The sequence below is a fragment of the Epinephelus fuscoguttatus genome, linkage group LG12 (genome assembly GCF_011397635.1).
Source record: "Epinephelus fuscoguttatus linkage group LG12, E.fuscoguttatus.final_Chr_v1".
Classification (NCBI taxonomy): Eukaryota; Metazoa; Chordata; class Actinopteri; order Perciformes; family Serranidae; genus Epinephelus; species Epinephelus fuscoguttatus.
In genome coordinates, this window is record NC_064763.1 from 8289930 (window position 1) to 8304026 (window position 14097).

General features: G+C 40.2%; 1 protein-coding gene across 1 annotated transcript in view; it reads right to left on the reverse strand.

The window, feature by feature from the left end:
• Positions 1-14097, reverse strand: part of cblb (Cbl proto-oncogene B, E3 ubiquitin protein ligase) — an 80403-nt gene that overhangs the window by 30953 nt on the left and 35353 nt on the right. The window contains exons 5-7 of the mRNA XM_049592434.1: positions 12061-12217; positions 7126-7247; positions 832-969 (exon numbers count right to left, since the gene is read on the reverse strand). Coding sequence (XP_049448391.1) covers positions 832-969; positions 7126-7247; positions 12061-12217 — 417 coding nt within the window. The remainder of the gene's footprint in view (positions 1-831; positions 970-7125; positions 7248-12060; positions 12218-14097) is intronic.

The following is a 14097-nucleotide window of genomic DNA, read 5'->3' on the forward strand; positions in this document are numbered from 1 at the left end:
TTTAAATGTTTTACAGAGACTTTAATTAATCCTGATGTCTGACTGACACATAAATTATGAGCTAAATGAGTTAAATGATTGAAAAACACTAGAAGTCTTAAATTAAAAAAATATGAGTTAGTAATATCTCTCTGTATGGAATAAAAAGTACAATATAGCCATCAGCAATTATTACAGAACTAAACTTAAACTCTTTTCCAATTGAAGCCCATTTTGCAAATTAATTCAGCATTTACAAGCCTGATTAATTACTACCATCATGACTGACATTTGAAAGAGCGTCTGATGAGAGCTTAACTTCCCCCAGAGTTGCTGGGGTCTCCCTGCTTGATCAAAAACAGAGGTGCTTCAAACAGGATCCCCCCCCTCCTCCCCCATCTCTCTCTGGCTACAGTGGACTTGAAAGAAGACACGCCACTCCTTGAAGAGCCCCAGCCAGCTGCAATTGACGGCTGAGGGAAGCGAGACGCTGCACACTAAATGGAGGGAAGCTTGTTTGATTTGTCTGGGGGCCTGTCAGATTATCAGGTACGATAGAAACAGATGGTCTCGCAAAACGACTTGAGGCTCAAAGACATCCTCTCGTCTGTCTGAGACAAAAGGAACACCTTGTTTCATCTAGGAAGTGGCTTTCAGAAAAGAGGCACTACAGTGCGCTCTGCAGAGAAACATTTAAAAACTATGCAAATCAGACGTGACTGATTGAGACAGTTTCTCATTTGGATACAGCGGATACACAGTGGACAGTTTAGCACAGCTGATCAATATACAAACAGCGAGTGAGCTAGAGAGAGATAGAGAGAGTGTGTGAGTGTGTGATAGGTTACGTACAAGCCCTCTCTGTAGCCATCAATGAGGGCCTGGAACAGCGGTTTGTTGTGGGGGATGGTCTGCAGTATGTTGCCATCATTAGTCACATAGCCAATGGCCCACTGGCCCAGCCGTGTACAGCTCAGTCTGAAGATATAACTGTTGGAGACACCCAGGACAGACGTGCACGGTTCACACACACAGGCTGCTAAACAAAACATGTACCAAACTTTAAATAACAATGCTAAAGTAATACAACATTTGAATGTAAAGGTTCCTGTGAAAATATATGCAGAAGACTCAAAGAGCTATGAGTGAACTGCTGCAATTAACTTTTAATATAAAAAGTGTTTTTCAATAACTATTAACAGCATAACATCCTTATCAAACTTTGACTAGTCATAAATAAGCTAATTATTAATATGTTTATTGACTTTAAGCTGAATCATAATTATATGATCATAACTACAGATAAGATTTTATTGTCCTGTATTTTCTGCTGCCACCCTTGCTAGATTTTGTTCATGATTTTATTTTGTATTCTTTGTTGTTGTAGGCATTTAAAAATTAAGTATGTTGAATTTACATGCAATAAAATGTGCTACATAAATAAAAGTATTTTGTTTTGCAAAGGGCACTCTTTTCAAAGATCAGGTCGACGTGGGATTCAACATGTTTAATCAGTGTGTCCGCCCTGGATTTTTTTCCAACAACAGTGCTGAAGTCTTTTTGCTGTATTTCGATCAACTTCACTCACAGGCCAGAAAACAGGTTAGTAAACAGCAGAAAGCAGCGTGAAGGCCTGTGAAAACTTTACAGTGGTTACTTCTTTTTATATAGCTCTCTCTTTCAAACTCAGTGCACATGAATTTGGATCGATGTTTGAGCACAGTTCGGGCAGAGATGGACAGTATTTTGTAGTGGCAAGTCATTGCATCCCACTGCTGAATCATTTGATCTGGGTGTGAATGCCAATAATAACCTTGCTTGTTATATTAAAAAAACAGATGTTAGCAGGTGTGGAAAAGGGGCTAAACATTGCTCACACAAACAAATAATGATTGTTAACATGTAGAACACAGATACAAGTTACCTTGATAAAAAAAAATGTATCCAAATAGTTGATATTTTTGAGTAATGACATCATAACCAAAAACTGCTACAGTCGCCCTCAGTCTCTCCTACTCAACCCTGTGTTTCCAGTCACGGAGACAAAACATCTTAAATCCTGGAGAAATGCAGATGAGAAAGAGCTGGTATACATTAAGATGCAAAATTATATGTCAACAGCTGAGTGTATCGCAGCCTCTACAGAAGTGCGTCTGGACAGGCAGGTGAGCAGGACATAAATAGCAACATTCAAACCATCAATGTAAATGTGAAATCAAATCAGTGTGACCTAGTTTGTCACAGTAAAAAAAAAATTGTATGTAGAAAAGTGTCTCTTGTGTTTTTTTGGTCATCTAATTGGCTCCTCTGATCGACCTTTAAACTGTTTAGAACAAATATTGTCTGATACCGATCGGTGGCCGATAGATTGCAGGATCCTTATCAGGGGGTGTTCAGTTTATATATCTTGCTCATCCCTAAGTCTTGCAGCTTACAGTAGAGATAGCAAGTTAACTGTGTATGGGGAGATTTTTATACAGCAGCGGTGCTTATCATTTAGCAACAATGCAGCGCCACAGCTAAATTCATGTAGGAAGAACGCTGTTAATTATAATCATACACAGCAGAGTGGTTGAGATGCATTCAAACAACTGCCTCAACAAATAAAGCAAGCTCTAAGTCTTTTTAGTTTCACCATTTGTATATGGTGTGACTGAAAATCCCCTTCTGCTAAATTGAAAATATAAAACCACTATGTGGGACACACTGCAGTCAGACCTCTATAACTATTTCTGCTATGTTGCGTGTGATTGTGTGTGTGGGGGGTTTTTAGTGGTTTAAGAAGAAAAGATAGATTGAGTCCTCTTTAGGACGAATGAAGCTTCAGCTCTGTCCTTGGAAAGACTTTACGTGATTATTGGGTGCAAATATAGAGATAAAAACTCATTCTTTGAATTATCTTTGAAAACGTAATGGGCTTTCAGATTTGGCTTATTTCAGGAAGGACATTTGCATTGCTGGCACTTTTCAGGATTATTTCCAGGGGTGAAAGTGGATTTAGGTTCATGCCGGTGTTACTACCCCAACCTCTATTGCTCCATGTTTCTGCTCTGGCCCCCAGCTTCATGCATCCATAACACTAATACTCAGTTTTTTAACGCCGGTATGGTGTAGATAGAAAATAAAACACTTGCCATCATATGTAGCAAATCATTTAAATGGTGTAAGTGTCACAGAATAATTCCTGAATTTTGACAAAATTATCAAAAATGAGAACAATTTGTTTTGTTTTGAATTAAAAGAAAATTACACAAATTCATCAAAAACAGTCCAATAGTTTAGAAATCTCTGTCCTTGAATTTTAAGAACACTGCACATAAAAAACAACTTTCTAAGAGTGAAGTTACTGAATATTTGGGCACACTGTAGGCCTATGAAATTTAATTTTTTTTTCAATAAAAAAATGATTTTGGTAACACTACACTGTTTAAGAGTAAAGTTATTGATTATTTCGTATTATCTCTTTTTAGTGTTGCACTTTGTAGATGGTCCCTGCGCACGTGTCTCACAGCCAGTGGTTGTGTTTTGATGAAATGTAGCATGTTGTTTATGTCATTATGGCTAGAATACGAAGTATGAATACAAATACAAATATGAATATGTCATTAAGACATGTATAAAAATGTGTATTCACCATAGCACATCCCACAAAACGCATACATACAACATTTAGGCTACACAAAAACAGAAACACAAAATGCTATGAGATGGAGGTGTCATTGTGTTTTAAAAAAGTTTCGCTTGTGAGTTATTGATCCAGGCACTTTAAATCTGTGAATATTTTTCCAGCTTTACCAAACTGGCTAAGGCAGGCAGGCAGCTGTTGTCCCCTCTGTCCAGTACTGTGTACTGACACTGAATATATGAGTGGTAAAGAGTACCAGACCATACCAGCCTACTTTCAACCCTGATCATTTCATCAACAGCCATGGCGAGTCTATCCCTGGAAATAACGCTAACAGCCTTTTAGAAATAGCCTCATGATTCAATTGCAAAGACCTGATGTGATCAGTTACACCTGAGTGACCACTGGAGGGTACAACAAATGAGATCATTACAACTCACCCGCTTCAATCAATGAGAAATGAGCCAATAACCAAATAACCAAGAAAACAATGGTTTTTTTTTCTATGGTGAAATATGAACTTTCTACCTTTGGCTTTTATATAAAACTAAACTGCAACAAAAAATGGAGCTTCTACTGCTTCTTTCAAGCTTTTGTGATTTCCTCGTGCAAATCATAGCTGAATACAAAGGGAAGAGCTCAGCACGAGGTGGAACAATCTGAACGTGAAAAAGATGTGGAAATGAGAAAGAGGAGGTATTATAAATTCAGTTCAGTATGAGTACTGGGCTTAGAGCGAGCCTTGACCACAGTATGATCCCACCTCTACCAGCAACAAAGGCACCAAGCTAAATCCACCAGGGCTTTGACTGAGAAGAGATGTGGGAAGGCAGTTTGAGAATTTCAGACTGTTTTACTGATGTTAATAAGATGTGTTTCCTCTCTGACGGTAAGAGCTCTGCTGAGGATAGAAAGTCTGCCTGCCTGCCTGTCTACATGATAATCACACATGCAGTCCCACATGCATTACAATTGCTTTATCATCACTCTCAGTGTGATAACCATGTTTGATGTTGATGTTTAACTGAGATATGATAATTTTTCACCAATCTGTAAGATCTGGCTTATCCCAAGTGCATAAACAGAAGTGGGTGTGTGTCTTTGTGGTGTAGTGTGGGCCTGTGTGTGTGTTTGAGTGTGTGCCTGAGTGAGTTGAAGTGGTAACATGACATATGACCGCCCTCCCCCACACAGCTGTGTGTGTTTGATCCAGTGTTGGTTCATAACAATGGCATCTGCATGATTCACTCTGTGATCAGCACACTATACATTTGCATACTCAGACACACAGACACATTTAAGCCCCTTCCATGCTCACTTACACCACACACACACACACACACACACACACGCACACACACACACACACACACACGTTTCCTGTCCTGTCATTATCTGCTCTGCTCTACCATGCTGCCACGCAAGACCGCCTAATCACAGGGCATGCATGGCTCAGCTCAAGGCTATATGAGCTGCTCGCAATGAATTAGCACTGTTTTAAAAGGTATTTTTTCAAGCTACTTTCTTCCCCCCACCAGGAACTTGCCACGTGGAGGGAAAAAACCCTCAAGATTGCCACCAAACCAAACACAGCTTGCCAGCATTCATTTTGGAGATCAGCATGTAGGCTTTTGCCTCGACACACACAAGCACTTAATCCATATTATTGCAAAATTTGTTTTCCAAAAAGGTTGAGTAAACTCTATTATAAAATGTCTTACTGCATTTTTACATAGCATCTGACTTTCTTTTTGATGTTCTCACAGTTTTTCACTTTTCTTTCATAATTCTGCTGTTGTTTAAACTGATCCAGGCCAGCTGGATTTCCTTCACTGATTCTTGCTGTGTTTAGGGACCATATACGTGCACACTGCTGCTATCATAAGCTTTAAAACAAAAATGTGACATGTTTTATGAATATATATGACAGTAATAAGTAGCTTAGGGAAGGTTTTTCAGACGGCGGCTCAGAGGTGTGACAGTAAAGCATGACCTGTTTATGACACACATAATCCTAAATGCAAATTTGGTAAACTCAAAAACATTCTTTATTTCTGACTGATATTTGTTGCCTTTAAGCCAGTGCTCTAAGGCTATTTGCTACGGCAACCAAGGTTGTAAATATTCATGAGCATATGTGCAGAGGAGATCAATGGTTTTATCCCTGAAAACTGGATCCTGAGACAGACATTGACTTTCAGACCTGGCTGTGTGTCTGCACTAGATAACTAGAAAAGTGCACTCAGTAGAGCGCAGATATCCGCCAGGTGGCGCCGATCGCGGCCTCACTAGACAACGCATGTGGTGCAGCAGCACCCGGTGGAACTATCCCTCTAGGCTCCCTAAAGCTGAAAACAAACCAGCGACGTGGCTGTGCAGCGCATCATCTAATGCGTGTCAAGTGTCACCCCTAGCACACAATGGACGTGTTTCACTGCTGCTTGTCAACAGATGACCACGCAAAATTATTACTACTTTTACTGAAAGATCTGTACGTCTAGCAGCTGCTGGTGTGGGGTTGTAGATCGAAAATAATACAGCCATATTTGGCAACGCTTGGCATTTGCCGCTGGTGTGTTTTGGTCTTTACAGTCAGAATGGCAGGTAAAATAACAGCAAAGGCAATTTTTTTCATCTTGTATCGTGCATAACTTTAGTGGATCATACAGTACCAGGTATGGAAATAATTTGTAGATGCTCCACTTTAACATGAGCACAAACTTGTCTATGGATGTCAGTTTTTAGCCATGATGAAGGCCACAGCCTGTCTTGAAACAGATGCTAGGGCTTCTTGTTTGCGAAATGATACAATTTCTGCAAATGTTTTTTGCTACATGCTTTTGTTGATTACTTGCGGCCCCTACCATCCGTTTAGGAGGAGTGAGGAATCAGCAGTCAATTGTGAATCACTGCAACTATGAAATGTCCTTGAGCAGTTATACATGCGCACACAAAATATAAGGCAGATTGGTCTGGTAGTTTGCGATGTTAGCTGCAGACAGACAGATACACACACTCACAGATGCACACACACACACACACACACACACACACACACACACACACACACAACCAAATGCATGATCCTCTTCAGGCTTTCACCTGGTGGAGATAACAACGGAGAAGCTGCAGGTGACCAGCAGCACCCAGGTGGGTGTAAACAATTATTGGTTTCATAAAGTTACAGAAACTTTTGGACACAGCTCTGAGCCACTCGATTCCTCAGCTCTATTAATACCTCATCAGTGTTCCGCTTAAATAAAGCTTCCATTTAATTTCATGTTGGGTTGAAACATTCCTGTTACCGTTTAACTTATTATTATGTTATTTGATGCTTTCTATTGCTTTTCACAGTGTATCATATGTATGCCAATATGATTAACAGCATTCTAAATCAACTAAGAATATTTATTTTCTAACTTTAACTTTGCTTGCTGCTCATGTAGTCTTGATATGTAATGTCATAGAGAAATACTCTGACATCAAATTTTAGGTACCAAAAATACACACAGTTACCCTACCTGCCAGGCTTGTTGATGTACTTGTGCAGTCGGGCCTTGACTTCATCATATGTAAGGAAGGCCATGTAGCCAGGGTGTGTCACCGCCAGGAAATTCCAGTTCCTCAGAATTGATCCCCACGGCTGAAAAAGACCAGTCAAAGTTGTTTTAATAAAAAAGATTAACATCTATTATTTTTTTCATATTATAAGCATGAAGTTACATTGAGTCAGTGTTTTGCCTAAAATAAATAGTAAATAGTAATATCATAGCATATTGACTTGGCTGAATCTGAATTCTCTGGCTGTCATCAAGTTAGTAAGTAACAAACCAATTGAGGGAGAATGCAGAGCAGCTCAACAACTAGGAGTTTCCGGTTGAGTTTGAGGTTTAGACCATGCTAACTTGAATGGGGATAAAATAACTAATTTGGGTGACTCTTCTGGACTTTCCAAATGTTATCAGACCGAACTGGTCAAATTCTGATGGTGAAATAAATCATTTTGCCAGGGGTTTTATCCGCGGTTTTACTGCCACAACAGTAGCGATGAAGTAGGCTACAGTGCAGCCTTTAATGTAAGCATAAGCTTACCTAACTTGGTTGTGACTGGCCAGTGAGCCCGCATGCGCTCATGCACACAACACTCCTAGTTATGTTATATTCCAATTAATTCCAGGACCCACAGTTTATTTTTTAAAACATAGTCAAGAGAAAATAACAGTTCATGGCTAGCTTAAATGTGTTTTTCCTGAATGACAACCACACGTGCTGCTAACGTTTAAATAAAAAAAACTGAGCACAAATTCATCTAAAAAAATGAACATTGCCACCGACAGATGAGCTGTTTACATCCAATCTCTGAATTAAGACCAAAACGCTGTGGGGCATTGTGTTTGGAGGTCTTCAGTGAGACTGCCAGTTGGCTCCAAGGTAGAGCCAAGTGCCACAACATTCACCTGCCTGTTAGCTGGAGCTCACCAGGCACAATGCTCTGTTGCCCTTACTGTGTAGCTGGATTGGCAGAGGAAAAAAACCTAATGGATACTGGAATTACTGGCCTTCGGGCTGAAATGGCAGTGGAGCCAAGCCCTGACCACTCTGTGAGTTTGTTGATTTAAGCTGTAAACTGGACAGTGGCCCGGCCCAAGGAGGCACGCGCAGCCAAATGTCAAAAAAAAAAAAACCAACAAAAAAAAAAAACCCTCCACTAACTACTGAGACTGACACAGAGTGGAAAGCAAAGCAAGTTAAAACACCCCTCTCACTCTGTCCTTAATGGTCAGATCACACATTTGTGTTATATGAGTTAAATCATTTTGTCAATTTTAATGAGAGCAGAAGCTGTCACATGACCTACAACTAGCTGACACACTGCATATATGTATGCACTTATGATGAATAATGTGGAGCCTCTGATCCTTGCTCTGCCTCTTAACAGGACTCCTAACCAGTGAATCAACCAGGGCAGGGACATGAGGTTGACCACAGCTGACTGCCTTGACTGCCACACAGGTTACACAGTCAGTCAGCGGCAACAACTACCCAAGACTACATTTACTTTAATAGACCATTCTGCCCTATTACGCACATTGACCACCCATGGGCTCAGGAAAAGTCAGCAATGAATCAGAATTTTAGGATTATTTCTAGCACAGATGAGCCCAGGTTCAGATATGGCCACTCTGTACCACATTTGGTGCTGTCCAACTCTGTTATCATTTTGTTATGCCATCTTTAGAAAAACTCTACAATATTTCTAAAAAGGAGATAGGACCAGATCCAGGATAAGCAGTATTTGGAGTAGCTCAGAGAGAGTTTACACTCAGGTGTACAGTCTGACACTGGCACGAAGGTTAGTGTTGATTCAATGGAAATCTGCCAAGCTGTCACTTCTCTCTAAATGGGTGGAAAGTATTATAGCACATCACTCAAGTGGCTAAGCTGATGTCTGCTGATTTTTGTGAAGTCTGGAAACCTTTCCTCAACCACTCTAGGCGTACACGCGGAATGATTTAGTCGCCTCTCCGGCAGTTCCACAAAATGTGTGGTAATTTATAATAATTTATGCTCTTTAAGTTATACCTTTTGCATTTAAATTAAAAAATGGTAACATAAGACAACCTAGTGAGGTTGTCAAAACCTGGTAGAGGTTTCCAAATGGAAAAAGTGGACATTTACCTTTTTACACAAAAGTAATGTATGCTTTTTAAACATGGGAAAACATGCTAAAAAAAAGGCAATAGACTGTTCCCATTGCCAAAAAACCAGAGCTATGTACACGGCTTTGCAGCAGATGAGTATGCCATTCTGTGTGTGTGTGTGTGTGTGTGTGTGTGTGTGTTTTACTGGTATTTCACATAAAACATCATGGATAAGCTGGAAAACAGGTTAGTAAACAGTGGCATGCAGCATGGAGGCCAGTGAAAATGTTGCGGTGGTTACTTCCTTATCTATTCAGTCTCTCTTTCAAACTCTGCTGACTAATTTGGAGCGATGTTGGAGTGCTGCTTGGACAGAGACAGACAGAACTTAGCTAAAATTAGCACGTCCACCCCTGTGTTGTACTTCCATCACTGCCAGTGGAGGTTGATGGGAGCTGGAGCCGTTAAATACCCGTGACCCGGGAGTGAATGCTAATTGTTAGTGTTTTTTTGTGTAGTGGAAAAAGGGCTATTGAGAAGCATGATCATCTGTGCATTTTACATTTCTACATCAGAGAAGGCACTGAGGTAACGCCGGCTGCAATCCTAGCCACATGGATCTTACCAAGCATCTTGCTAGCCAATATAGACGAATTCGGCAAGCGATTTGTGTATGCCGCCATCTTGCGGCGGCGCCATTGCTGTGGTGACATGTGTCAGTCATCAATTCATAATGCCGTCAGTGTGAACTTACTCTCTGGCCTCCGGTAACTGATGAAGGTACCTTAAATGAGTACCGATATTAATATAGAGATTAATCATTTGTTTGAGCGATAAGCAGGAACGATTAGAGTAATAGGGAGATAATAGACTGTATCATTAAACACTGTGTAATATTAATAATGATAATTGATAATTGATACTGATAATTGATAATGATTAAATGTCACGCTGCTAGCTTGCTAACGTCAGCACACGTAACGTATGCTAACGTTATATTACACAGTGTTTAATGATACAGTCTATTATCTCCCTATTACTCTAATCTTTCCTGCTTATCGCTCAAACAAATTATTAATTTCTAAATTAATATCGGTACTCATTTAAGATACCTTCATCGACGTGATTGAATCAGGGAATCCGTGTGTCCACCACGGGAGAGGACCCTAATTGACTTTACATTGGCATTGTTTTCGTGGTGGCAGCACGTAATTTCAACCCATTACGTGCTGCCACCACGGAATGCGGTGTTAAGAGATCGTGGTCATTTCACGTATTTCTGTGAGATCAGATTGCCTTCATCAGTTACCGGAAGCCACTGTCTAACATCATCAGTCCAGCTATTCATGATGCTGTCATTGTAGAGAGTCAGTTCACAATGACAGCATAATGAAATGATGACTGACACATGTCACCGCAGCAATGGCGCCGCCGCAAGATGGCGGCATACACAAATCGCTCGCCGAATTCATCTATACAGGCATTAGATAATGAACCTCAGAGCCCGCATCAGTTTCCAACTGGATATCAGGAAGTGGAATATCCTTTGTTTCACTTAAACTTGCCTAAAACCTTAAACACTGGACAGCACCATTCAACCAGTCTACTCTTTTTTCTAAATACCAATCTTATAGAGAGAGGACTCTGACAGGAAACGGGAGGAGGCGTGTGCTTCATTGTGACTAATAAGTGGTGTGACAGTGTGAATATAAAATACGTATTTGTTCCTGCTCACCTGATCTGGAGTTATTGTCAGCCGAATGCATCTTTTTACTAAAGGAATTTACACTCGTCATTATCACAGGGGTCTTCACTCCACCATAAGCAAATACAGAGGCTGCCCTGTTGGATGTCTGCAAAGAACCACACAGACCAGTAATACTGATGCTGCGCTAAATGTTGCTGGAAACTTTGATCAGGCTAACCTTAGGAAGGTCATACCTAACTTCCATTATCCCATCAGAACTGAGGAATTGCTATTCTTACACCATAAACAGCATCCTGACATGAAACATGACTGCGTGGTATAGAGACAGCACCAAGTCCTTCAAGGCCTTTCAAAGAATGGTTCGTTCAGAACTTAACTGAAGGATGTTTACACCAGGCACAGCAAGAATAAGGCCAGGAGAATCATTAAGGAGCCGAACCAATTAAATAGCAGCCTTTTTTCCCCTGTTAAGGTCAGGAAGAAGATACTGGTTACCCAAGGCCAGCACTGAGAGGCTCAGGAAGAGCTTCTGCCCTCAGCTACTAGGATCCTAAATAAGGACACTGCCTTAGACTGCCTAAATCCAGCTAATAAATGTTTTTTTCTTACTGTTAAATAGTCAGTGCCACATCTTGTATTCTTCATTAGAGTAGGTTATGATAAATCATCAGTGACATCGCATTTGATGGTTTGAGCTGCTTACTGAGTTACACCCGCAAGTGCATTGCTTGTTAGCACATGTAATGACAACACCACACTTTATGAGCATTCTGTTTTCTGTTTTCTGTTTTCTGTCTGTCCTCTGGGTTCTCAGAAAAGATTATTACTCTGGTATGAAAAAGCTCCAATTTTCATGATATATTATAAATAAAATGCCATGCCTATTATTATGTTGAAGGGTGTCATTTCTGGCAGTAATTTGACAGCATGTCTGGCTTCAAAGGGAGACTGAAAAATGCAATCTGCATATTCCACGCAAAGAGGACATGTGTAAAAAGAACACAACAAGCTAAAGGCACTACATGCAAACACCACAACCAAACCAGCAGTTAAGTGCTATGCACCATGTGTGTCAAAGTCATTTTAGTAGTTTTATGTTGACTGACCTGGAAGAGGCGTGTGAAAATGTCGAACTCAAACACAGAGATGTAGTCGTTGCAGGTGAGGTCGATGGTGGATTTGAGAGCCATGGCCTCCAGGCCTGAGCTGATGGGATGCACTTCGTGAAGGCACTGTCGGAATACTTTCCACGGCACTATTGTCCTGCAAGAGAGCGACAAGTCGAATCATAAAAGTGAAAGCTCCAGGGATTCACCAATTGTCACATTCAGGGCCAGTACTAATACCAATGCTTAAATTATTTTGGCTAATATCCAGTACCAATGTTTTACTGCTGTTGTTGTTGATATTGTTTTTGTTTTTATTTATTCCCCTTTTTAGTGCCGGGGAAACAAAGAAATCTTAATTTACTGCTGCACAATTCTCACTTTAATTGAACACATCATAATGTATCTCAATGCAACCTCTGTTAGCTTAGCCACTGAGTGCTAACAGCAAACACTAACTAGCTCGCCTCCTGCCGCTTTCAACACATATATGTATTTCATAATGTAGCATTATCAAGGAATAAAAAGGATATGTCCCCATCAATAGTGAGTTTGCTGCATCCTTTTGTCCCAAAAGTGTAGCGGGAAAGATCTCTGTTCGTCGATACCATTAGTCCCAAGCCCTACTTTTTAGCCTCTGCAAAAATTGATGTGACACAACAGAAAAACATCGGCCATTGCACCTGCGTCACCTTATTTGCTGGTAGGCCAATGGCAGCCAACAGGGCAGAATTCAGTCGATAATGATGTTTGGCCAATAAGTCGGTACACCCCTAGAAGATACAGCAACTTGTGTGACTAAAAAATATTTAATCAAACAACACATCTTTACTGATAGAAATATACATTTGACAAACAGTGGAAGAGATTCTGTAGAACAAAAACTGCATGATAAGGAATGCAAATCCACAGCTGATTTGAAGATCTCACAGATAAGGTGAAACGTTTGTTCTACTGATACAGCTTTTTTTGGCTTTAGATTAGATAAAACAATGAAAAGAAAAACACATGTTCTCTAGGGTTATATGTTAAAGTGATATTCAAGTCTGGTGGTACAAACTGAGGAGGAACCACAACTGACAGAAAGTTGCCGTGGGAAATTAAAGTATCTGTTGGTTATGCCAAATGCGAAATTACCAAATTTATGTGGTGACTGATGTGCAACCTCAGTTGCAAAACACAACTAGTTTATCTCACACCATTTTATCTTCCTTCCTGACAAAGTTTAAAAACTTCCATTGCAGCAACAGAACAAAACTGAAGAACACTGTTACTGGGCAGCAACACAGACTCATTCAATTAGAAAACGGCACCTGCAGAGAGATTAGTGTATACTGTAGCACTAAACAAAGCCTTCCTGGAAAAAGTAACATGTTTTGTACATAAGCGAGGAATGGGATGGTCACAGGTCTGTTACATCTGTTCCCCAGCTAGTGCTAAACCTAAACCTCATACACAGCATGTTATTAATGCTGTTGTTTTTTATGATTTTATCTCAAGAGGCTGCACCATATCGAGGTGGAGATAATACAGAGAAAACTCTTGCACCAAATACTTCTATTCTATTATTCACTGCATTACAATGAGAAAAAAAAGACATATATTATTATTTATTATTGAATGTATAAAATAAAAAAATGAAAAGTGTATTTTGTCGCCATATCAGCCAACTGATGTGAGCTCCATAGCTCAGTTATTGCACTGACACAATGACAAATGTGGCTCTGCAGCAAAAATATAAATGTGTGTTTCCACTGAAGGTGAAACCCTGAATCTCCACAAGGCCGACCGAAATGAGGAGTGGCAGCTCCATTATGAGGACATTTACAGAGGCTCAAGAGAAATGTCTCTTGGTGAACATTTCCTCCTTGCTCATCTGAGCGCCAGGCTTTTAATTTTACCATTCAGCCACAAGCATTCGAGTGTGGAGACGTGTCTTAGCTGAAAGCCCTCCTGCTATTCTTATGATTGTCTTCCTTATTTTAAATACAAAATATAGATGAACACATTAACAATAGGCCTGTCACGATAACTTTG